At 45.0% G+C, this 26,394-nt stretch overlaps 1 protein-coding gene across 6 annotated transcripts in view; it reads right to left on the bottom strand.

Annotated features, from left to right (window-relative positions):
* The window catches only part of LOC134910135 (NADP-dependent alcohol dehydrogenase-like), a 465,879-nt gene that overhangs the window by 402,180 nt on the left and 37,305 nt on the right, over nt 1-26,394 (bottom strand). For 5 of the 6 annotated variants that reach the window (XM_063917876.1, XM_063917830.1, XM_063917821.1 and 2 more), the window contains one exon: nt 5,035-5,251. In XM_063917876.1, coding sequence (XP_063773946.1) covers nt 5,035-5,251 — 217 coding nt within the window. Of the gene's footprint in view, nt 1-5,034; nt 5,252-20,946; nt 21,014-26,394 lie in introns of all 6 variants that reach the window. The other variant, XM_063917839.1, reaches the window with a different exon arrangement.

Genomic DNA, 26,394 nt, shown 5'->3' on the forward strand with positions numbered 1-26,394 from the left:
CTCCAGAATCTGGAGATCCAGGTTCAGTCGGACAACGCCACGGCTGTGGTGTACATCAATCGACAAGGAGGGACAAAAAGCAGGGCCTGCATGCGAGAAGTGTCAAGAATACTCATTTGTGCAGAAAGAAATGCAACAGCACTGTCCGCAATCTTCATTCTGGGAGTGGATAACTGGGAAGCGGACTTCCTGAGTTGTCACTATCTCCACCCGGGGAAGTGGATACTACACCCTCAGGTGTTTCATCAGATCATCAACAGGGGAGATGCCCACAGATCAGCATGATGGTATCTCGACTCAACAAAAAACTTTGCTGCTACTGCTCGCAAATCAGAGACCCTCAGTCGAGCGCGATGGATGCGCCGACGTCGCCTTGGCCTTACCAGCTGGAATACTTGTTTCCTCCAATTCCATTGATCCCAAAGGTGCTCAAGAGAATCAAGCAGGATTGCTTGCACCGGATTGGCCCCGGAGAGTGTGGTATGCGGCTCTTCTGGACATATCCGTAGAAGACCCTTGGCCTCTGCCGCTAAGAAGGGATCTTCTTCAGCAAGGACAGTTCATCTACCTGGACTTATGGCGGCTTCGTTTGGTGGCATGGAAGTTGAGCGGAACATCCTAGCTCACAAAGGGCTTTCCAAAAAGGTCATTGCCACTATGGTGCAAGCCAGAAAACCTGTGATGTCAAAACACTATCATCATATTTGGCAGAGATATGTCTCCTGGTGAGAGGAATGCACATAACCACCTGCAGATTTCTACTTGGGAAGATTCCTGCATTTTTTGCAGGCTGAAGTGGATAAAGGCCTATGTCTGGGATCCATGAAGATCCAGATTTCAGCCTTTCAATTTTCTTCCAAAAGAAATTGGCTGTGTTGCCAGAAGTTTAGACCTTCTTGCAAGGAGTGCTTCACATACACCCTCCATTTGTGCCACCTACGGCACGTAGCACCACCTGGATGTGGTGCTACGATTTCTGCAGTCCTCCTGGTTTGAACTTCTGATGACAGTGGAAGACAAGTACCTCACGTGGAAGACAGTGATGGTACTGGCCCTGGCTTCTGCTAGGCATGTCTCAGAATTGGGGGCCTTATCGTAGAAAAGTCCTTGCTTGGTCTTTTACAAGAACAGATCGGACCTCAGAACTAGACAGCAGTTCCTGCCAAAGGTGGTCTCCGCATTTCACTTGAATCAACCTATTGTGATGTGGTACGTGCCTTGAAGATATATATATCAAGAGGATGGCTCAGCTGAGAAAGATGGATTCCTTGTTCATGCTATCTGATGTGCAGAAGAAGGGTTGTCCTGCTTCAAAGCAGTCCATTGCTCGTTGGATTAGGCTTACTATCCAACAGGCCTATGTGTTGGCTGCCTTACCTGTTCCACAGTCTCTAAAGGCCCACTCCACAAGATCAGTGGGATCTTCCTGGGCGGCTGCCCGTGGAGTCTCGGCCCTGCAACTATGCCGAGCTGCTACCTGGTTGGAGAAGAACACCTTTGTGAAGTTCTACAAGTTTGATACCCTGGCCAAAGAGGATACCCAGTTTGGGCAGGCAGTGCTGCAGTTGTCTCCACACATTCCCACACGTTCTGAAAGCTTTGGGACATCCCCATCGTACTAATGTGTCCCCAATATCTCTTAAGGATGTTAGAGAAAATAGGATTTTGATACCTAACGGTAAATCCTTTTCTCGTAGTCCATAAGGATATTGGGCACCCATCTCTGTGCTGTGACTTTCTGCAGGTTCTCTGTTATGTGTTACCTGTTCAGCTGTTGCTGTTTCTTGTTGCCAGCCATTGCTGGCCAAGTTGTGTTATGGTGTGCTGGTCTATAAATCTCACCACGTTTGTTGGTGTTAAGTTCCTTCTGTCAAGTATGTCCTTTCTCCTTCGGGCACTGTTTTACCTATAACTGCCTGTGGGAGGGGTCATAGAGGGGAGGAGACAGCACACCCAGTTGAAGAAATTTAAAGTGCACTGGCTCCTTTGGACCCCGTCTATACCCATCATAGTAATGTGTCCCCAATATCCCTTATGGACTATGAGAAAAGGATTTACCGGTAGGTATCAAAATCCTATTTTTTCCTCAAAATTCTACACACAACAACCCATAATGACAACATGAAAAAGGTTTTTTATTTTTGAGATTGTTGCAAATTTATTCAAAATAAAAAACTAAGAAATCACATGTACATAAGTATTCACAGCCTTTGCTCAATATTTTGTTAATGCACCTTTGGCAGGAATTACAGCCTCAAGTCTTTTTAAATATGATGCAACAAGCTTGGCACACCTATCTTTGGGCAGTTTCGCCTATTTCTCTATTCAGCACCTCAAGCTCCATAAGATTGAATAGGAAGCGTCGGTGCACAGCCATATTCAAATATCTCCAGAGATGTTCAATTGGATTCAAGTCTGAGCTCTGGCTGGGCCACTTAAGGACATTCACAGGGATGTCCTGAAGCCACTCCTTTGATATCTTGGCTGTGTGCTTAGGGTCGTTGTCCTACTGAAAGATGAACCGTCGCCCCAGTCTGAGGTCAAGAGCGCTCTGGAGAAGGTTTTCATCCAGGATGTCTCTGTACTCTGCTCCATTCATCTTTCACTATATCCTGACTAGTCTCCCAGTTCCCGCCACTGAAAAACATGCCCACAGCATGATGCTGCCACCACCATGCTTCACTGTAGGGGTGGTATTGGCCTGGTGATGAGCGGTGCCTGGTTTCCTCCAAACATTACGCCTGGCATTCACACCAAAGAGTTCAATCTTTGTCTCATCAGACCAGAGAATTTTGTTTCTCATGGTCTAAGAGTCCCTCAGGTGCATTTTGGTAAACTCCAGGTGGGCTGTCATGTGCTTTTTACTAAGGAGTGGCTTCCTTCTGGCCACTCTACCATACAGGCCTGATTGGTGGATTGCTGCAGAGATGGTTGTCTTTCTTCTCTCCTCAGAGGAATGCTGTAGCTCTGACAGTGTGACTATCGGGTTCTTCCTTACCTCCCTGACTAGGGCCCTTCTCCCCCGATCGCTCAGTTTAGACGGCTGGCCAGCTATAGGAAGAGTTCTGGTGGTTCCAAACATCTTCTATTTATGGATGATGGAGGTCACTGTGCTCATTGGGACCTTCAAAGCAGCAGATATTTTTCTGTACCCTTCCCCAGATATGTGCCTCGAGACAATCCTGTCTCGGTGATCTACAGACAAATTCTTTTAACTTCATGCTTGGTTTGTGCTCAGACATGCACTGTCAAGTGTGGGACCTAATATAGACAGGTGTGTGACTTTCCAAATCATGTCCAATCAACTAAATTTACCACAAGTGGACTCCAATTAAGATGTAGGAACATCTCATGGATGATCAGTGGAAACAGGATGCACCTGAGCTCAATTTTGAGCTTCATGCCAAAGGCTCTCAATACTTATGTACATGTGATTTCTTAGAATTTCATTTTTAATAAATTTTCAAAAATCTCAAAAAAACTTTTTTTCACATTGTCAATATGGGGTATTGTGTGTAGAATTTTGAAGGAAAATTATTCCATTTTGGAATAAGGCTGTAACATAACAAAATGTGGAAAAAGTGAAGCACTGTGAATACTTTCCGGTGCACTGTATTTTGTGGTTCTTATAAATAAAGGATGATGATGATGATGATGTTAATAATAATAATAATAATAATAATACTTATTGCAGTCCTGAATGTACATGATACACACCCTTTTAAATATAATATTAATTTTATTAGATAAGACTGTGTGATCCACTTTGGGACTCACATATGTACAGTGGAGGTCATTCCGAGTTGTTTGCTCGCTAGCTTCTTTTAGCAGCATTGCAAACGCTGGGCCGCCGCCCTCTGGGAGTGTATCTTAGCTTAGCAGAATAGCAAACGAAAGATTAGCAGAACTGCTACTAAATAATTCCTTGCAGTTTCTGAGTAGCTCCAGACCTACTCCTGGATTGCGATCACCTCAGTCCGTTTAGTTCCTGGTTTGATGTCACAAACATGCCCTGCGTTCGGCCAGCCACTCCCCCGTTTCTCCAGCCACTCCTGCGTTTTAATCTGGCACGCCTGCGTTTTTTTTAGCACACTCCCTGAAAACGGCCAGTTTCCGCCCAGAAACACCCACTTCCTGTCAATCACACTACGATCCCTCGAGCAATGAAAAAACGTCGGTCGGCCTTGTGTAAATCTACTAAATTTTGTGTGAAAGTACTTAGCGCATGTGCGCTGCGTTCCATGCGCATGCGCTTTTTCCACCTAATCGCTGCGTTGCGAAAAACGGCAACGAGCGAACAACTCGGAATGTCCACCAGTATGTGAAACAATTTAACTACAAAATGTATTTTCTAGACTCATTGGGGGAATGTGCTATGGTGTGAAAATCAGAAAGCGAGAGATTTTGTGAGAGTTCTCTTTTTTTTTTTAAGTGGCAATCATTTACATGGCAAAATCAACAACTGGGTTTGCCATGTAAATGATTGCCGCTTTAAAAAAAACAGGAGAACTTTCTCAAAATCTCTCACTTTTTGATTATTGCATTCCCCCTTGCATCAGTTTATCTACACTTTGTTAAAGAACTAAGCATTTTGAGAGGATCCAATTGTGTTTTGCAATCATGCTTTAGGCAATGGGGGTAATTCTGAGTTGATCGCAGCAGCAAGTTTGTTAGCAACTGGGCAAAACCATGTGCACGGCAGGGGGGGGGGGGCAGATATAACATGTGCAGAGAGAGTTAGATTTGGGTGGATTATTTTGTTTCTGTGCAGGGTAAATACTGGCTGCTTTATTTTTACACTGCAATTTAGATTTCAGTTTGAACACATCCCAACCAAATCTAACTCTCCCTGCACATGTTATATCTGTCCCCCCTGCAGTGCACATGGTTTTGCCCAACTGCTAACATATTTGCTTCTGCGATCAACTCAGAATTAGGCCCTATGTAAATAGCTAAAACATCTAGGTTACTAACTGCTTATTAAGCAGTTTTGAAATAACGCTTCCTTGCTTATTTCACAGTATCAGTTATTACCTTAGCAGTATTTAAAGCGGCACCATATCCAGTAGCAAATCCACAGCCAATGAGGCAGACTTCATTTGGAGCTCGATCATCCACTTTGACAACACATATGTCAGACACAACAGTGTATTCCGTAAAAGTGCTTGTACTCACAAACTGGTAAACCAGTTTGCCTCTACAAGTAAACCTGCTTGTTTTGTCTTCCATCAGTCCTGATAATCCGCCTACGCTGTTAGGCAAGAATATTTTCAGAGATCAGTCAAAGGTTCAGCACAAGTCATTATATTTCAAAGTTAAAGTTGGATTAAAAATGTGTAGGATGCCTTATATATAAGACCTGGTTTGTAAGAATATACTAAGTCCTACCTAGGGTGAGGCTGGTGCCACTGTCCAGGACGCATGGCTTTGGCAGCACCTCTTTTCAGCTGGTATGTGCCTGCAGAGAAAATGTGTTGTGCATCCAAAGTGCTGCTCCCTTCTCCAGGGCTACTCTTTTATGAATTCATTACATCACAATCACTGTAGGCTGGAGGGTGGTGAAGGGCAGCCCAGGGCACATAACTGCCCTGGAAACATAATTAGTAAATAGCATATGTGTGATGCTTGATTGATTGATTGATTGATTGATTGAGCTTGACTCCAGTAGCTAACGCCATCCTCAAATGGAGTAAGCCCATTCTTACCTGTTAGAGGACGGTGCGGAATGCAAACAGGGATCCATTTGGATCCCTCCTCTTCTGGCTTCACAGTGCACATGTGAAATACCTAGAGATGTGCACCAGACCATTTTAGCTAGATTTGGATTTGGCTCTGATTCTTCGTCTGGATTTGGATTTGCCAAACCGCCGTGACTGGTTTTGTATTTTTTTTTTTGAGTTTTAAAAAAAATGGCAAAAAATTTAAAATCAGTTAATTTTGGGCCTTTTTTTGTTCCTCGAGTATTTAGAAATCTCAACATCATTAATTTTCAGTCATTTCCAGTCAATTTTGACCACCACACATCTTGTTATATTGTTTGATACTTTTGTGGCTGAAATGCTTTTTTTGTTTGGGCCTCTACAAGACATTTTTTGCAAGGACTACCTCTGATCTCTAATGGGGAGGCTGATGATGAGGGCATTAATTACATTATAATCTTGTAAAATAAATTTTGCAAATGACCTAACGTGGTGGAGGTGCCTAGATGGCTAACGACCCTACGTCTACTAACTTTGGCATCACAAATGGAGCAGATGCCTTCACAGACATTGTCAGGATCTGGGTAAAAATAATCCCACACCCAAGAGGTGGCTTTTTTGGTCTTTTGACCAGGCATCACAGTGGTTTTCTTTTATCACGGGCAAAAACTGCAGCCACTGGTGGATGATTTACACAAACAACATCATCAATATCCTCATCTTCAGTGTCAGATAGTAGTAGTACACACATACAGTATTCCCCTCATCCTGTTCCACGGCCACACATGAATCCTCTATTTCTACTGTATTATGCACTCATCACCATCTTTACATGTACTGCTTGCAATATGTGCAGATGGTACAGACATGGTGGAAGAGGCTTCTCTATGAGGACAGTGTGGGAAATGTCAGGAATGTTTGATGGTTCTGTATGCACAGTTTGTTCTACTGCCTTGATGGTTTTAATTTTTTGACACCTATTCTAGACTCTGAGTGAAAAGTTCTTGCATTGTCATGAAAGGCAAAGGAAGATGTCTCACTGACAGTTGCAGAACCACCACTTAGAAATAAAGGGCAGGTCCTGAGCCTTTCCTTGCCACTGCATGTGGTGAATGGTATTTTGGCAATTTTATGTTTTTCTGTACCAAACCTTCCCTTTATAAGAGGTGTGTTTTTCTTCAACACTGTATATTGGGTTTTTGATTTTAGATACACTGACTTAGACCCACTATGACCTTGAGCATTGGCCATTAGTAGATTATGTTGCTGGACTAGCATCATCATCATGACTGTTGGCCGCAGCTGCTGCACTAGTATTTGGTTGCTCTTCACTGAACTGATAGTTGTCATTTGTCAAGTCGCGGATCACTGCGTGGATCACAGGGTTTATAGATGCACGTGAAAAAAGCTCACTTGAGAAAAGCGCACCAACCAACCAGTACAAACCAATAGATATATTTTTTCTATTTTTTAACTTGCAACTCTGTTCAAACTGTGCAGATCACAGGGATTATAAATGTACTTGAACAAAGCGCACTTGAGTAAAGCGCACAAACCAACCATTACATAAACTATATATATATATATAAACAGTACATTTTCATTACAAAACACACAATACTCTGCACCTAAAACATGCTTATTGCACTAAAGAATCACAACAGTCTGGTGGGAAACAGTCCTTCCACCTCTTAAATGATTATAACAGCACCAGTGTCCACCAAATATTCATCAGAAAGTGGACCACAACTGAACCTTCTCAGAAGTCCGATGCAGGTTGTCAATTTCCTGTCAAAAGACAAAGAGTCAGCGCTATGATGAACGGGTTTGGTTCGTCAAGATCTGAACCCCCCTGAACTTCACCTGTTTTACACGCGTCAGAGGCAGCCTCAGATCTTCCCGCCTTGCTCGGTTAACCCAAACGAGGCCGAACGTCATTATCCCGCTGTTGGATTCTCGCGAGATTCGTATTCCATATAAAGAACCGCGCATCGCCGTCATTTTCACTCATGCATTGTAGATTGAGCGGAGAGGACGTGGCTACGTTCTATGCCTGACAAGCTCAATATCTGTGCTCAGTGTGCTGCATTGTGGTGACCACCAGTATATTATAGTAGTACAGTACAGTAGGCCATTGCTGTACCTTGCAGCTCCATGTCAGACTCAGTTCTAGTATCCTGATCAGTGCTCAATATCTGCTGCATTGTTGTGACCAGTATATAGTAGTACAGTGCAGCATTGTGGTAACCACCAGTATATAGTAGTACAGTACAGTACAGTACAGTACAGTAGGCCATTGCTGTATCTTGAAGCTCTGTGTCACTTCTAGTATCCATATCTGTGCTGCATTGTTGTGACCAGTATATAGTAGTACAGTGCAGCATTGTGGTGACCACCAGTATATAGTAGTTCAGTACAGTAGGCCATTGCTGTATCTTGAAGCTCTGTGTCACTTCTAGTATCCATATCTGTGCTGCATTGTTGTGACCAGTATAAAGTAGTACAGTGCAGCATTTTGGTGACCACCAGTATATAGTAGTACAGTACAGTAGGTCATTGCTGTATCTTGCAGCTCTGTGTCACTTCTAGTATCCATATCTGTGCTGCATTGTTGTGACCAGTATATAGTAGTACAGTGCAGCATTGTGTTGACCACCATTATATAGTAGTACAGTACAGTACAGTAGGCCATTGCTGTTCTTGCTGCTCTGTGTCACTTCTAGTATCCTGATCAGTGCTCAATATCTGCTGCATTGTTGTGACCAGTATATAGTAGTACAGTACATCATTGTGGTGACCACCAGTATATAGTAGTATAGTACAGTAGGCCATTGCTATTTCTTGCTTATCTTTGTCACTTCTAGTAGCCTGATCAGTGCTCAATATCTGCTGCATTGTTGTGACCAGTATATAGTAGTACAGAGCAGCATTGTAATGACCACCAGTAGTCATGGCTGAGACGATTCAATGCCATCAACGTCGTCTGCCAAGGCCGATGCCCAATGTCATAGTAGAGAGCATGTAAAATCCAAAAAACAAAAGTTCAGTAAAATGACCCAAAAATCTAATCAAATTAAAAGCATCTGAGGAGAAGCGTAAACTTGCCAACATGCCATTTACAACACGGAGTGGCAAGGAACGGCTGAGGCCCTGGCCTATGTTCATGGCTAGTGGTTCAGCTTCACATGAGGATGGAAGCACTCATCCTCCTGCTAGAAAAATGAAAAGAGTTAAGCTGGCAAAAGCACAGCAAAGAACTGTGCTTTCTTCTAAATCACAAATCTCCAAGGAGAGTCCAATTGTGTCGGTTGCGATGCCTGACCTTCCCAACACTGGACGGGAAGAGGTGGCTCCTTCCACCATTTGCACGCCCCCTGCAAGTGCTGGAAGGAGCAACCACACTACAGTTACTGATATTCAAATTGAAGATGTCACTGTTGAAGTACACCAGGATGAGGCTAGGGTGTTGCTGGTGCTGAGGAGGAAATTGACAAGGAGGAATCTGATGGAGAGGTGGTTTGTTTAAGTCAGGCACCTGGGGAGACACCTGTTGTCCGTGGGATGAATAAGGCCATTGACATGCCTGGTCAAAATACCAAAAATCACCTCTTTGGTGTGAAATTATTTCAACAGAAATGCGGACAACTGGTGTCAAGCCGTGTGTTGCCTTTGTCAAGCTGTAATAAGTAGGGGTAAGGACGTTAACCACCTAGGAACATCCTCCCTTATATGTCAACTGGAGCGCATTCATCAGAAGTTATTGACAAGTTCAAAAACTTTAGGTGACAGCAGAAGCAGTCCGCTGACAACTAAATCCCTTCTTCATCTTGTACCCAAGCTACTGCAAACAACACCACCAACTTCCTCGGTGTCAATTTCCTCCTTAGACTGGAAAGCCAATAGTCCTGCAGGCCATGTCACTGGCAAGTCTGACGAGTCCTTTCCTGCCTGGGATTCCTCCGATGGATCCTTGAGTATAACGCCTACTGCTCCTGGCTCTGCTGTTGTTGCTGCTGGGAGTCGATCATCATCCTAGAGGGGAAGTCGGAAGACCACTTGTACTACTTCCAGTAAGCAATTGACTGTCCAACAGTCCTTTGCGAGGAAGATGAAATATCACAGCAGTCATCATGTTGCAAAGCGGATAACTCAGGCCTTGGCAGCTGTGTTGGTGTGAGACGTGCATCCGGTATCCGCCGTTAGTTCACAGGGACTTAGAGAATTTCTGGAGGTAGTGTGTCCCCGGTACCAAATGCCATCTAGGTTCCACTTTTCTAGGCAGGCGATACCGAGAATGTACACAGACGTCAGAAAAAGAGTCATCAGTGTCCTAAAAAATGCAGTTGTACCCAATGTCCACTTAACCACGGACAAGTGGAGCAGGGCAGACTAAGGACTATATGACTGTGACAGCCCACTGGGTAGATGTATTGCCTCCCGCAGCAACAACAGCAGCAGCCACACCAGTAGCAGCCTCTCGCAAATGCCAACTCGTTCCTAGGCACGCTACACTTTGTATCACCGCTTTCCATAAGAGGCACACAGCTGACAACCTCTTACGGAAACTGAGGAACATCATTGCAGATTGGCTTGCCCCAATTGAACTCTCCTGGGGATTTGTGACATCGGACAAAGCCACCAATATTGTGCGTGCATTACATGTGGGCCAATTCCAGCACTTCCCATGTTTTGCACATACAATGAATTTGGTGGTTCAGAATTTTTAAAAAAACGTCAGGGGCATGCAAGAGATGCTGTCGGTGGCCCGAAGTATTGCGGGCCACTTTCGGCATTCAGCCACCGTGTGCCGGAGACTGGAGCACAAGCAAACACTCCTGAACCTGCCCCGCCATCAGCTGAAACAAGAGGTGGTAACGAGGTGGAATTCAACCCTCTATATGCTTCAGAGGATGGAGGAGCAGCAAAAGGCCATTCAAGCCTATACATCTGCCTACGATATAGGCAAAGGAGGGGGAATGCACCTGACTCAAGCGCAGTGGAGAATGATTTCAACGTTGTGCAAGGTTCTGCAACCCTTTGAACTTGCCACACGTGAAGTCAGTTCAGACACTGCCAGCCTGAGTCAGGTCATTCACCTCATCAGGCTTTTGCAGAAGCAGCTGGAGAGATTGAAGGAGGAGCTAAAACGGAGCGATTCCGCTAGGCATGTGGGACTTGTGGATGGAGCCCTTCATTCGCTTAACCAGGATTCAAGGGTGGTCAATCTGTTGAAATCAGAGCACTACATTTTGGCCACTGTGCTCGATCCTAGGTTTAAAGCTTACGTTGTTACTCTCTTTCCAGCAGACACAAGTCTGCAGATGTTCAAAGACCTGCTGGTGAGACACTTGTCAAGTCAAGTGGAACGTGACCCACCAACAGCTCCTCCTTCATTTTCTAACGCCACTGGAGCTGCCAGGAAAAGGATCAGATTTCCGAAACCACCCGCTGGAGGTGATGCAGGGCAGTCAGGAGCGAAAACTGAATTTTGATCCGGACTGAAGGACCTGCCAACGATTACTGATGTTGTCTACTGTCACTGCATATGATTCTGTCACCATTGAAAGAATGTTGGAGGATTATATGAGTGACAGCATCCAAGTAGGCACGTCATACAGTCCGTACGTATACTGGCAGGGAAAAGAGGTAATTTGGAGGCCCTTGCACAAACTGTCTTTATTTTTACCTAAGTTGCCCCCCCTCCAGTGTGTACTCCGAAAGAGTGTTTAGTGCAGCCGGTCACCTTGTCAGCGATCGCCGTATGAGGTTACTTCCACAAAATGTGGAGAAGATGATGTTCATCAAAATTAATTATAATCAATTCCTCCGTGGAGACATTTACCAGCAATTGCCTCCAGAAAGTACACAGGGACCTGTGATGGTGGATTCCAGTGGGGAGGAATTAATACTCTGTGAGGAGGGGGATGTACACAGTGAAAGGGGTGAGGAATCGGAGGAGGAGGATGAGGTCGACATCTTGCCTCTGTAGAGCCAGTTTGAGCAAGGAGAGATTGATTGCTTCTTTTTTTTGGTGGGGTCCCAAACCAACCAGTCATTTCAGCCACAGTCGTGTGGCAGACCCTGTCACTGAAATGATGGGTTCGTTAAAGTGTGCATGTCCTGTTTATACAACATAAGGGTGGGTGGGAGGGCCCAAGGACAATTCCATCTTGCACCTCTTTTTTTTATTTATTTATCTTTGCATCATGTGATGTTTGGGACCAATTTTTTTAAGTGCCATACTGTCTGTCACTGCAGTGCCACTCCTAGATGGGCTAGGTGTTTGTGCCGCCCACTTGGGTTGCTTAGCTTACTCATCCAGTGACCTCGGTGCAAATTTTAGGACAAAAAATAATATTGTGAGGTGTGAGGTGTTCAGAATAGACTGGAAATGAGTGGAAATTATGGTTATTAAGGTAAATAATACTATAGGATCAAAATGACCCCCAAATTCTATGATTTAAGCTGTTTTTGAGGGGGTTTTGAAAAAAAACGCTTGAATCCAAAATACACCCGAATCCAACAAAAAATTTTAAGGGAGGTTTTGCCAAAACGCGTCTGAATCCAAAACTTGGCCGCGGAACCGTATCTAAAAACCAAAACCCAAAAAATTTCCGATGCACATCTCTAGTCAGCGTTCTAAAGTGCATTAAAAGATTTATTATTAAAATACAGGTAAACTATCCCTCAGGTATATTGTTTCCCGTAATGTAAGAATAAACTATGTGGACTGATTACCACAGTCCTGTGTTCCTGAAACGTGACAGCCAGCGGTGAGAAAGCCGGCAGCATGGTGCAGGTATCCGGGAGGAAATAAGCTGGGAGCTTTGGAGCACTGCTCGGTGCTGTTATTGTTATAAACCATGTGGTAATCAGTCCACAGAGTTTGTTCTTATGGTATGGGAAATAATATACTTGAGGGATAGTTTACCTGTATTTTAATAATAAATCTTTTAATGCTCCTGCCTCTTTGTCTTTTGAAATATATATATATATATATATATATATATATATATTGTTGTTCACCTTGAAAAAGGGGCTATGGGCCCCGAAACATCGATCTATGCATTTTGTTTTAAATGCCGGAATACAACACTTTTTGACAACACAAGAACCGGAGTGCCACAGTTTTCCTTCTCTCTCTCTCTCTCTCTCTCTCTCTCTCTCTCTCTCTCTATATATATATTAATTCGCTTGCTTTCACCTCATGTCATCTGTCGCCCCTCCCCACTAGATTGTTAGCTCTTCAGAGCAGGGACCTCTTTCCTCTTGTGAAAGCCCTCTTCTCGACTAGTTTCACTCACAGTCCTCTCCTACTCAGCGACCATCTTTACCCGCTTTTTTTCCTGCTGGAAAAAGGCTCATCTCTATCTATGGCCGCCAGCCCCAAGTAGTACAATGATTACTCCCTCACTACTTACATCTTAGCTGTATTATGTCTTGAGAATTGTGGTGCTCTTTGTTACCTGTACTCTATTTTTGTTATTAATTTACTGTAATGCTAAGTTTTGTCTCCTTATACTGTCCTTTGAACGGCGCTGCAAACACTTGTTGCACCTTATAAATAAAATGTAATAATAATAATATAAATATATATGGAAAAGAAGAGTGAGAACAGTGCCTTCTGGTACATTAAACATGATTTATATGTAGGAACTAGAGATGAGCGGGTTCGGTTTCTCTGAATCCGAACCCGCCCGAACTTCATGTTTTTTTACACGGGTCCGAGCGACTCGGATCTTCCCGCCTTGCTCGGTTAACCCGAGCGCGCCCGAACGTCATCATCACGCTGTCGGATTCTCGCGAGGCTCGGATTCTATCGCGAGACTCGGATTCTATATAAGGAGCCGCGCGTCGCGGCCATTTTCACACGTGCATTGAGATTGATAGGGAGAGGACGTGGCTGGCGTCCTCTCCGTTTAGAAATTAAAATAGATAGGAGAGTGAGAGTGAGACACTTCATTTACTTACTGGAGCTTAGGAGGAGTTATACTAGTGACTGATGACCAGTGACCTGACCACCAGTGCAGTTTTATAATTTATTATTATTTAATAATCCGTTCTGTTCTTGTTCTCTGCCTGAAAAAAACGATACACAGTGACTCAGTCACACTCACATACCATATCTGTGCTCAGCCCAGTGTGCTGCATCATCTATGTATAATATCTGACTGTGCTCACACAGCTTAATTGTGGGGGAGACTGGGGAGCAGTTATAGGTTATAGCAGGAGCCAGGAGTACATATTAAACAGTGCACACTTTTGCTGCCAGAGTGCCACTGCCAGTGTGACTGACCACTGACCACTGTGACCAGTGACCTGACCACACTGACCACCAGTATAGTATATTGTGATTGAATGTCTGCCTGAAAAAGTACACTCGTCGTGTGACTTGTGTGGTGTTTTTTTATTCTATAAAAATTAAAAAACTCATTCTGCTGACAGTGTCCACTCCAGCAGGTCCGTCATTATATAATATATACCTGTCCGGCTGCAGTAGTGATATATATATTTTTTATATCATTATTTATCATCCAGTCTACTAGCAGCAGACACAGTACGGTAGTTCACGGCTGTAGCTACCTCTGTGTCGGCACTCGGCAGTCCATCCATAATTGTATACCACCTACCCGTGGTTTTTTTCTTCCTTCTTCTTTATACATACTACATCTCATTATCATCCAGTCTATATTAGCAGCAGACACAGTACAGTACGGTAGTCCACGGCTGTAGCTACCTCTGTGTCGGCACTCGGCAGTCCATCCATAATTGTATACCACCTACCCGTGTTTTTTTTTTTCTTTCTTCTTTATACATACTACATCTCATTATCAACCAGTCTATATTAGCAGCAGACACAGTACGGTAGTTCACGGCTGTAGCTACCTCTGTGTCGGCACTCGGCAGTCCATCCATAATTGTATACCACCTACCCGTGGTTTTTTTTTCTTTCTTCTTTATACATACATACTACATCTCATTATCATCCAGTCTATATTAGCAGCAGACACAGTACAGTACGGTAGTCCACGGCTGTAGCTACCTCTGTGTCGGCACTCGGCAGTCCATCCATAATTGTATACCACCTACCCGTGGTTTTTTTTTTCTTTCTTCTTTATACATACTACATCTCATTATCATCCAGTCTATATTAGCAGCAGACACAGTACAGTACGGTAGTCCACGGCTGTAGCTACCTCTGTGTCGGCACTCGGCAGTCCATCCATAATTGTATACCACCTACCCGTGGTTTTTTTTTTCTTTCTTCTTTATACATACTACATCTCATTATCATCCAGTCTATATTAGCAGCAGACACAGTACAGTACGGTAGTCCACGGCTGTAGCTACCTCTGTGTCGGCACTCGGCAGTCCATCCATAATTGTATACCACCTACCCGTGGTTTTTTTTTTCTTTCTTCTTTATACATACTACATCTCATTATCAACCAGTCTATATTAGCAGCAGACACAGTACGGTAGTTCACGGCTGTAGCTACCTCTGTGTCGGCACTCAGCAGTCCATCCATAATTGTATACCACCTACCCGTGGTTTTTTTTTTCTTTCTTCTTTATACATACATACTACATCTCATTATCATCCAGTCTATATTAGCAGCAGACACAGTACAGTACGGTAGTCCACGGCTGTAGCTACCTCTGTGTCGGCACTCGGCAGTCCATCCATAATTGTATACCACCTACCCGTGGTTTTTCTTTCTTTCTTCTTTATACATACTACATCTCATTATCATCCAGTCTATATTAGCAGCAGACACAGTACAGTACGGTAGTCCACTGCTGTAGCTACCTCTGTGTCGGCACTCGGCAGTCCATCCATAAGTATACTAGTATCCATCCATCTCCATTGTTTACCTGAGGTGCCTTTTAGTTGTGCCTATTAAAATATGGAGAACAAAAATGTTGAGGTTCCAAAATTAGGGAAAGATCAAGATCCACTTCCACCTCGTGCTGAAGCTGCTGCCACTAGTCATGGCCGAGACGATGAAATGCCAGCAACGTCGTCTGCCAAGGCCGATGCCCAATGTCATAGTACAGAGCATGTCAAATCCAAAACACCAAATATCAGTAAAAAAAGGACTCCAAAACCTAAAATAAAATTGTCGGAGGAGAAGCGTAAACTTGCCAATATGCCATTTACCACACGGAGTGGCAAGGAACGGCTGAGGCCCTGGCCTATGTTCATGGCTAGTGGTTCAGCTTCACATGAGGATGGAAGCACTCAGCCTCTCGCTAGAAAACTGAAAAGACTCAAGCTGGCAAAAGCACCGCAAAGAACTGTGCGTTCTTCGAAATCCCAAATCCACAAGGAGAGTCCAATTGTGTCGGTTGCGATGCCTGACCTTCCCAACACTGGACGTGAAGAGCATGCGCCTTCCACCATTTGCACGCCCCCTGCAAGTGCTGGAAGGAGCACCCGCAGTCCAGTTCCTGATAGTCAGATTGAAGATGTCAGTGTTGAAGTACACCAGGATGAGGAGGATATGGGTGTTGCTGGCGCTGGGGAGGAAATTGACCAGGAGGATTCTGATGGTGAGGTGGTTTGATTAAGTCAGGCACCCGGGGAGACACCTGTTGTCCGTGGGAGGAATATGGCCGTTGACATGCCTGGTGAAAATACCAAAAAAATCAGCTCTTCAGTGTGGAGGTATTTCAGCAGAAAAGCGGACAACAGGTGTCAAGCCCTTGTGTTGCCTTTGTCAAGCTGTAATAAGTAGGGGTAAGGACGTTAACCACCTCGGAACATCCTCCCTTATACGTCACCTGCAGCGCATTCATAATAAGTCAGTGACAAGTTCAAAAACTTTGGGCGACAGCGGAAGCAGTCCACTGACCAGTAAATCCCTTCCTCTTGTAACCAAGCTCACGCAAACCACCCCACCAACTCCCTCAGTGTCAATTTCCTCCTTCCCCAGGAATGCCAATAGTCCTGCAGGCCATGTCACTGGCAATTCTGACGAGTCCTCTCCTGCCTGGGATTCCTCCGATGCATCCTTGCGTGTAACGCCTACTGCTGCTGGCGCTGCTGTTGTTGCTGCTGGGAGTCGATGGTCATCCCAGAGGGGAAGTCGTAAGCCCACTTGTACTACTTCCAGTAAGCAATTGACTGTCCAACAGTCCTTTGCGAGGAAGATGAAATATCACAGCAGTCATCCTGCTGCAAAGCGGATAACTGAGGCCTTGACAACTATGTTGGTGTTAGACGTGCGTCCGGTATCCGCCGTTAGTTCACAGGGAACTAGACAATTTATTGAGGCAGTGTGCCCCCGTTACCAAATACCATCTAGGTTCCACTTCTCTAGGCAGGCGATACCGAGAATGTACACGGACGTCAGAAAAAGACTCACCAGTGTCCTAAAAAATGCAGTTGTACCCAATGTCCACTTAACCACGGACATGTGGACAAGTGGAGCAGGGCAGGGTCAGGACTATATGACTGTGACAGCCCACTGGGTAGATGTATGGACTCCCGCCGCAAGAACAGCAGCGGCGGCACCAGTAGCAGCATCTCGCAAACGCCAACTCTTTCCTAGGCAGGCTACGCTTTGTATCACCGCTTTCCAGAAAACGCACACAGCTGAAAACCTCTTACGGCAACTGAGGAAGATCATCGCGGAATGGCTTACCCCAATTGGACTCTCCTGTGGATTTGTGGCATCGGACAACGCCAGCAATATTGTGTGTGCATTAAATATGGGCAAATTCCAGCACGTCCCATGTTTTGCACATACCTTGAATTTGGTGGTGCAGAATTTTTTAAAAAAAGACAGGGGCGTGCAAGAGATGATGTTGGTGGCCAGAAGAATTGCGGGACACTTTCGGCGTACAGGCACCACGTACAGAAGACTGGAGCACCACCAAAAACTACTGAACCTGCCCTGCCATCATCTGAAGCAAGAAGTGGTAACGAGGTGGAATTCAACCCTCTATATGCTTCAGAGGTTGGAGGAGCAGCAAAAGGCCATTCAAGCCTATACAATTGAGCACGATATAGGAGGTGGAATGCACCTGTCTCAAGTGCAGTGGAGAATGATTTCAACATTGTGCAAGGTTCTGATGCCCTTTGAACTTGCCACACGTGAAGTCAGTTCAGACACTGCCAGCCTGAGTCAGGTCATTCCCCTCATCAGGCTTTTGCAGAAGAAGCTGGAGACATTGAAGGAGGAGCTAACACGGAGCGATTCCGCTAGGCATGTGGGACTTGTGGATGGAGCCCTTAATTCGCTTAACAAGGATTCACGGGTGGTCAATCTGTTGAAATCAGAGCACTACATTTTGGCCACCGTGCTCGATCCTAGATTTAAAGCCTACCTTGGATCTCTCTTTCCGGCAGACACAAGTCTGCTGGGGTTGAAAGACCTGCTGGTGAGAAAATTGTCAAGTCAAGCGGAACGCGACCTGTCAACATCTCCTCCTTCACATTCTCCCGCAACTGGGGGTGTGAGGAAAAGGCTCAGAATTCCGAGCCCACCCGCTGGCGGTGATGCAGGGCAGTCTGGAGCGACTGCTGATGCTGACATCTGGTCCGGACTGAAGGACCTGACAACGATTACGGACATGTCGTCTACTGTCACTGCATATGATTCTCTCACCATTGAAAGAATGGTGGAGGATTATATGAGTGACCGCATCCAAGTAGGCACGTCACACAGTCCGTACTTATACTGGCAGGAAAAAGAGGCAATTTGGAGGCCCTTGCACAAACTGGCTTTATTCTACCTAAGTTGCCCTCCCACAAGTGTGTACTCCGAAAGAGTGTTTAGTGCCGCCGCTCACCTTGTCAGCAATCGGCGTACGAGGTTACATCCAGAAAATGTGGAGAAGATGATGTTCATTAAAATGAATTATAATCAATTCCTCCGTGGAGACATTGACCAGCAGCAATTGCCTCCACAAAGTACACAGGGAGCTGAGATGGTGGATTCCAGTGGGGACGAATTGATAATCTGTGAGGAGGGGGATGTACACGGTGATATATCGGAGGATGATGATGAGGTGGACATCTTGCCTCTGTAGAGCCAGTTTGTGCAAGGAGAGATTAATTGCTTCTTTTTTGGTGGGGGTCCAAACCAACCCGTCATTTCAGTCACAGTCGTGTGGCAGACCCTGTCACTGAAATGATGGGTTGGTTAAAGTGTGCATGTCCTGTTTATACAACATAAGGGTGGGTGGGAGGGCCCAAGGACAATTCCATCTTGCACTTCTTTTTTCTTTAATTTTTCTTTGCGTCATGTGCTGTTTGGGGAGGGTTTTTTGGAAGGGACATCCTGCGTGACACTGCAGTGCCACTCCTAGATGGGCCCGGTGTTTGTGTCGGCCACTAGGGTCGCTTATCTTACTCACACAGCTACCTCATTGCGCCTCTTTTTTTCTTTGCGTCATGTGCTGTTTGGGGAGGGTTTTTTGGAAGGGACATCCTGCGTGACACTGCAGTGACACTCCTAGATGGGCCCGGTGTTTATGTCGGCCACTAGGGTCGCTTATCTTACTCACACAGCTACCTCATTGCGCCTCTTTTTTTCTTTGCGTCATGTGCTGTTTGGGGAGGGTTTTTTGGAAGGGACATCCTGCGTGACACTGCAGTGCCACTCCTAGATGGGCCCGGTGTTTGTGTCGGCCACTAGGGTCGCTTATCTTACTCACACAGCTACCTCATTGCGCCTCTTTTTTTCTTTGCGTCATGTGCTGTTTGGGGAGGGTTTTTTGGAAGGGACATCCTGCGTGACACTGCAGTGACACTCCTAGATGGGCCCGGTGTTTGTGTCGGCCACTAGGGTCGCTTATCTTACTCACACAGCTACCTCATTGCGCCTCTTTTTTTCTTTGCGTCATGTGCTGTTTGGGGAGGGTTTTTTGGAAGGGACATCCTGTGTGACACTGCAGTGACACTTCTAGATGGGCCCGGTGTTTGTGTCGGCCACTAGGGTCACTTATCTTACTCACACAGCTACCTCATTGCGCCTCTTTTTTTCTGTGCGTCATGTGCTGTTTGGGGAGGGTTTTTTGGAAGGGACATCCTGCGTGACACTGCAGTGCCACTCCTAGATGGGCCCGGTGTTTGTGTCGGCCACTAGGGTCGCTTATCTTACTCACACAGTTACCTCATGGCGCCTCTTTTTTTCTTTGCGTCATGTGCTGTTTGGGGAGGGTTTTTTGGAAGGGACATCCTGCGTGACACTGCAGTGACACTCCTAGATGGGCCCGGTGTTTGTGTCGGCCACTAGGGTCGCTTATCTTACTCACACAGCTACCTCATTGCGCCTCTTTTTTTCTTTGCGTCATGTGCTGTTTGGGGAGGTTTTTTGGAAGGGACATCCTGCGTGACACTGCAGTGACACTCCTAGATGGGCCCGGTGTTTGTGTCGGCCACTAGGGTCGCTTATCTTACTCACACAGCTACCTCATTGCGCCTCTTTTTTTCTTTGCGTCATGTGCTGTTTGGGGAGGTTTTTTTGGAAGGGACATCCTGCGTGACACTGCAGTGACACTCCTAGATGGGCCCGGTGTTTGTGTCGGCCACTAAGGTCGCTTATCTTACTCACACAGCTACCTCATTGCGCCTCTTTTTTTCTTTGCGTCATGTGCTGTTTGGGGACGGTTTTTTGGAAGGGACATCCTGCGTGACACTGCAGTGCCACTCCTAGATGGGCCCGGTGTTTGTGTCGGCCACTAGGTTCGCTTAGCTTAGTCATCCAGCGACCTAGGTGCAAATTTTAGGACTAAAAATAATATTGTGAGGTGTGAGGTATTCAGAATAGACTGAAAATGAGTGTAAATTATGGTTTTTGAGGTTAATAATACTTTGGGATCAAAATGACCCCCAAATTCTATGATTTAAGCTGTTTTTTAGTGTTTTTTAAAAAAAACACCCGAATCCAAAACACACCCGAATCCGACAAAAAAAATTCGGTGAGGTTTTGCCAAAACGCGGTCGAACCCAAAACACGGCCGCGGAACCGAACCCAAAACCAAAACACAAAACCCGAAAAATTTCCGGCGCTCATCTCTAGTAGGAACCTTCACCAAATTCCAAAAAACCATTAAATGAAACAAGTATAAACATATATATAGATAAATAGATATATTTCTATTTTTAAACATGCACCTGTCTTTGATCTGCGCAGATTACAGCGCTTATAGATGCACGTGAACAAAGCGCACTTGAGTAAAGCACACCAACCAGTACTAAAACAATTATATAATTTTTTTCTATTTTCAAACTTACAGCTTAGTTCTGCGCAGTCACAGGGCTTATAGAACAGAGCGTACTTGAGTAATTCCTATCAACCAACCTGTACAAAAACAATAGATATATAATATATATTTTTTCTATTTTTAAACTTGCAGCTTAGTTTAAACTGCGTGGATCACAGAGTTTATAGATACAGCAGAGCACAACACAACACATAGCAGCATGCTGCGTGCCCCTATATACACAGTCACTATCCTGCACAGCCACAATAAGTATGGAGTCTATGGATGGACACAGCACAGCCAAAACCACAGAGTATAGTACAGCGTGCCCCTATATACACTGTCACTAAACTGCACAGCCACTTAGTGAATTCTGGAATCTCTTAACTCTGGACAAAACACAGCCAAAACAGCAGATTATAGTGCAGTATGCAGCGTGCCCCTATAGACACAGTCACTATACGTCACAGCCACTTAGTGAAGTCTGGAGTCTCTGGAGTGTGGACACAGCAGAACCTAAACAGCAGAGTATAGAGCAGCCTGCCCTATATACTAGTGATGTGCACCGGAAATTTTTTGGGTTTTGTGTAGAGATGAGCGGGTTCGGTTCCTCGGAATCCGAACCCGCCCGAACTTCAGTTTTTTTTACATGGGTCCGAGCGACTCGGATCTTCCCGCCTTGCTCGGTTAACCCGAGCGCGCCCGAACGTCATCATCACGCTGTCGGATTCTCGCGAGGCTCGGATTCTATCGCGAGACTCGGATTCTATATAAGGAGCCGCGCGTCGCCGCCATTTTCACACGTGCATTGAGATTCATAGGGAGAGGACGTGGCTGGCGTCCTCACCGTTTATAGAGATTCGAGAAGAGAGTGAGACAGAGAGAGACACAGTAGTAATTTTGGGGAGCATTAGGAGGAGTACTACTACTACTAGTACTTGCTGAAGTGATAGAGATAGTGTGACTGTATTATCTGACTTGTGGGGGAGACACTGACAGTGGGGAGCAGTTAGAGTCTGAGAGCAGGACTCAGGACTCAGGAGTACATATAACGTACAGTGCACACTTTTGCTGCCAGAGTGCCACACTGCCATTGTTTGTGACCACACTGACCACCAGTATAATATATATTGTGATTGTCTGCTTAGGACTCAGGAGTACTACTTGCAAGTTGCTGATAGTGTGACCAGTGACCTGACCACCAGTTTAATAATCACCACCAGTTTATGAGTTTAATATATATATATATATATAATTGTATATAATATATATATAATATTGTATACCACCTAGCACCTACCCGTGTTTTTTTTTTTTTTCTTTCTTCTTTATACATACTACTATAGTAGCTTACTGTAGCAGTCTGCGGTGCTGCTGAGCTGACAGTGTCCAGCAGGTCCGTCATCATTCATTACATAATAAATATATATACCTGTCCGGCTGCAGTACTAGTGATATTATATATACATATATATTGATTTCATCTCATTATCATCCAGTCTATATTATCAGCAGACACAGTACGTTAGTCCACGGCTGTAGCTACCTCTGTGTCGGCACTCGGCAGTCCATCCATAATTGTATACCACCTACCCGTGGTTTTTTTTTTCTTTCTTCTTTATACATACTACTATAGTAGCTTACTGTAGCAGTCTGCGGTGCTGCTGAGCTGACAGTGTCCAGCAGGTCCGTCATCAGTCATTACATAATAAATATATATACCTGTCCGGCTGCAGTACTAGTGATATTATATATACATATATATTGATTTCATCTCATTATCATCCAGTCTATATTATCAGCAGACACAGTACGTTAGTCCACGGCTGTAGCTACCTCTGTGTCGGCACTCGGCAGTCCATCCATAATTGTATACCACCTACCCGTGGTTTTTTTTTTTTCTTTCTTCTTTATACATACTACTATAGTAGCTTACTGTAGCAGTCTGCGGTGCTGCTGAGCTGACAGTGTCCAGCAGGTCCGTCATCAGTCATTACATAATAAATATATATACCTGTCCGGCTGCAGTACTAGTGATATTATATATACATATATATTGATTTCATCTCATTATCATCCAGTCTATATTATCAGCAGACACAGTACGGTAGTCCACGGCTGTAGCTACCTCTGTGTCGGCACTCGGCAGTCCATCCATAATTGTATACCACCTACCCGTGGTTTTTTTTTTCTTTCTTCTTTATACATACTACTATAGTAGCTTACTGTAGCAGTCTGCGGTGCTGCTGAGCTGACAGTGTCCAGCAGGTCCGTCATCAGTCATTACATAATAAATATATATACCTGTCCGGCTGCAGTACTAGTGATATTATATATATATATATATATATATATATTGATTTCATCTCATTATCATCCAGTCTATATTAGCAGCAGACACAGTACGGTAGTCCACGGCTGTAGCTACCTCTGTGTCGGCAGTCGCTCGTCCATCCATAATTTTATACCACCTACCCGTGGTTTTTTTTTTCTTTCTTCTTTATACCTACTACTATAGTAGCTTACTGTAGCAGTCTGCGGTGCTGCTGAGCTGACAGTGTCCAGCAGGTCTGTCATCAGTCATTACATAATAAATATATCTACCTGTCCGGCTGCAGTACTAGTGTGATATTATATATATATATATATATATATTGATTTCATCTCATTATCATCCAGTCTATATTAGCAGCAGACACAGTACGGTAGTCCACGGCTGTAGCTACCTCTGTGTCGGCAGTCACTCGTCCATCCATAATTGTATACCACCTACCCGTGGTTTTTTTTTTTTCTTTCTTCTTTATACATACTACTATAGTAGCTTACTGTAGCAGTCTGCGGTGCTGCTGAGCTGACAGTGTCCAGCAGGTCCGTCATCAGTCATTACATAATAAATATATCTACCTGTCCGGCTGCAGTACTAGTGTGATATTATATATATATATATATATTGATTTCATCTCATTATCATCCAGTCTATATTAGCAGCAGACACAGTACGGTAGTCCACGGCTGTAGCTACCTCTGTGTCGGCAGTCGCTCGTCCATCCATAATTGTATACCACCTACCCGTGGTTTTTTTTTTTCTTTCTTCTTTATACATACTACTATAGTAGCTTACTGTAGCAGTCTGCGGTGCTGCTGAGTTGACAGTGTCCAGCAGGTCCGTCATCAGTCATTACATAATAAATATATCTACCTGTCCGGCTGCAGTACTAGTGTGATATTATATATATATATATATATATTGATTTCATCTAATTATCATCCAGTCTATATTAGCAGCAGACACAGTACGGTAGTCCACGGCTGTAGCTACCTCTGTGTCGGCAGTCGCTCGTCCATCCATAATTGTATACCACCTACCCGTGGTTTTTTTTTTCTTTCTTCTTTATACATACTACTATAGTAGCTTACTGTAGCAGTCTGCGGTGCTGCTGAGCTGACAGTGTCCAGCAGGTCCATCATCAGTCATTACATAATAAATATATATACCTGTCCGGCTGCAGTACTAGTGTGATATTATATATATATATATCTTGATTTCATCTCATCATCCAGACTATATTAGCAGCAGACACAGTACGGTAGTCCACGGCTGTAGCTACCTCTGTGTCGGCAGTCGCTCGTCCATCCATAAGTATACTAGTATCCATCCATCTCCATTGTTTACCTGAGGTGCCTTTTAGTTGTGCCTATTAAAATATGGAGAACAAAAATGTTGAGGTTCCAAAATTAGGGAAAGATCAAGATCCACTTCCACCTCGTGCTGAAGCTGCTGCCACTAGTCATGGCCGAGACGATGAAATGCCAGCAACGTCGTCTGCCAAGGCCGATGCCCAATGTCATAGTACAGAGCATGTAAAATCCAAAACACCAAATATCAGTAAAAAAAGGACTCCAAAATCTAAAATAAAATTGTCGGAGGAGAAGCGTAAACTTGTCAATATGCCATTTACCACACGGAGTGGCAAGGAACGGCTGAGGCCCTGGCCTATGTTCATGGCTAGTGGTTCAGCTTCACATGAGGATGGAAGCACTCAGCCTCTCGCTAGAAAAATGAAAAGACTCAAGCTGGCAAAAGCACCGCAAAGAACTGTGCGTTCTTCGAAATCCCACATCCACAAGGAGAGTCCAATTGTGTCGGTTGCGATGCCTGACCTTCCCAACACTGGACGTGAAGAGCATGCGCCTTCCACCATTTGCACGCCCCCTGCAAGTGCTGGAAGGAGCACCCGCAGTCCAGTTCCTGATAGTCAGATTGAAGATGTCAGTGTTGAAGTACACCAGGATGAGGAGGATATGGGTGTTGCTGGCGCTGGGGAGGAAATTGACAAGGAGGATTCTGATGGTGAGGTGGTTTGTTTAAGTCAGGCACCCGGGGAGACACCTGTTGTCCGTGGGAGGAATATGGCTGTTGACATGCCTGGTGAAAATACCAAAAAAATCAGCTCTTCGGTGTGGAAGTATTTCAACAGAAATGCGGACAACATTTGTCAAGCCATGTGTTGCCTTTGTCAAGCTGTAATAAGTAGGGGTAAGGACGTTAACCACCTCGGAACATCCTCCCTTATACGTCACCTGCAGCGCATTCATAATAAGTCAGTGACAAGTTCAAAAACTTTGGGCGACAGCGGAAGCAGTCCACTGACCAGTAAATCCCTTCCTCTTGTAACCAAGCTCACGCAAACCACCCCACCAACTCCCTCAGTGTCAATTTCCTCCTTCCCCAGTAATGCCAATAGTCCTGCAGGCCATGTCACTGGCAATTCTGACAATTCCTCTCCTGCCTGGGATTCCTCCAATGCATCCTTGCGTGTAACGCCTACTGCTGCTGGCGCTGCTGTTGTTGCTGCTGGGAGTCGATGGTCATCCCAGAGGGGAAATCGTAAGACCACTTTCACTACTTCCACCAACCAATTGACAGTCCAACAGTCCTTTGCGAGGAAGATGAAATATCACAGCAGTCATCCTGCTGCAAAGCGGATAACTGAGGCCTTGGCATCCTGGGTGGTGAGAAACGTGGTTCCGGTATCCATCATTACTGCAGAGCCAACTAGAGACTTGTTGGAGGTACTGTGTCCCCGGTACCAAATACCATCTAGGTTCCATTTCTCTAGGCAGGCGATACCGAAAATGTACACAGACCTCAGAAAAAGAGTCACCAGTGTCCTAAAAAATGCAGCTGTACCCAATGTCCACTTAACCACGGACATGTGGACAAGTGGAGCAGGGCAGGGTCAGGACTATATGACTGTGACAGCCCACTGGGTAGATGTATGGACTCCCGCCGCAAGAACAGCAGCGGCGGCACCAGTAGCAGCATCTCGCAAACGCCAACTCTTTCCTAGGCAGGCTACGCTTTGTATCACCGGTTTCCAGAATACGCACACAGCTGAAAACCTCTTACGGCAACTGAGGAAGATCATCGCGGAATGGCTTACCCCAATTGGACTCTCCCGTGGATTTGTGGCATCGG

The sequence above is a fragment of the Pseudophryne corroboree genome, chromosome 1 (genome assembly GCF_028390025.1).
Source record: "Pseudophryne corroboree isolate aPseCor3 chromosome 1, aPseCor3.hap2, whole genome shotgun sequence".
Classification (NCBI taxonomy): domain Eukaryota; kingdom Metazoa; phylum Chordata; class Amphibia; order Anura; family Myobatrachidae; genus Pseudophryne; species Pseudophryne corroboree.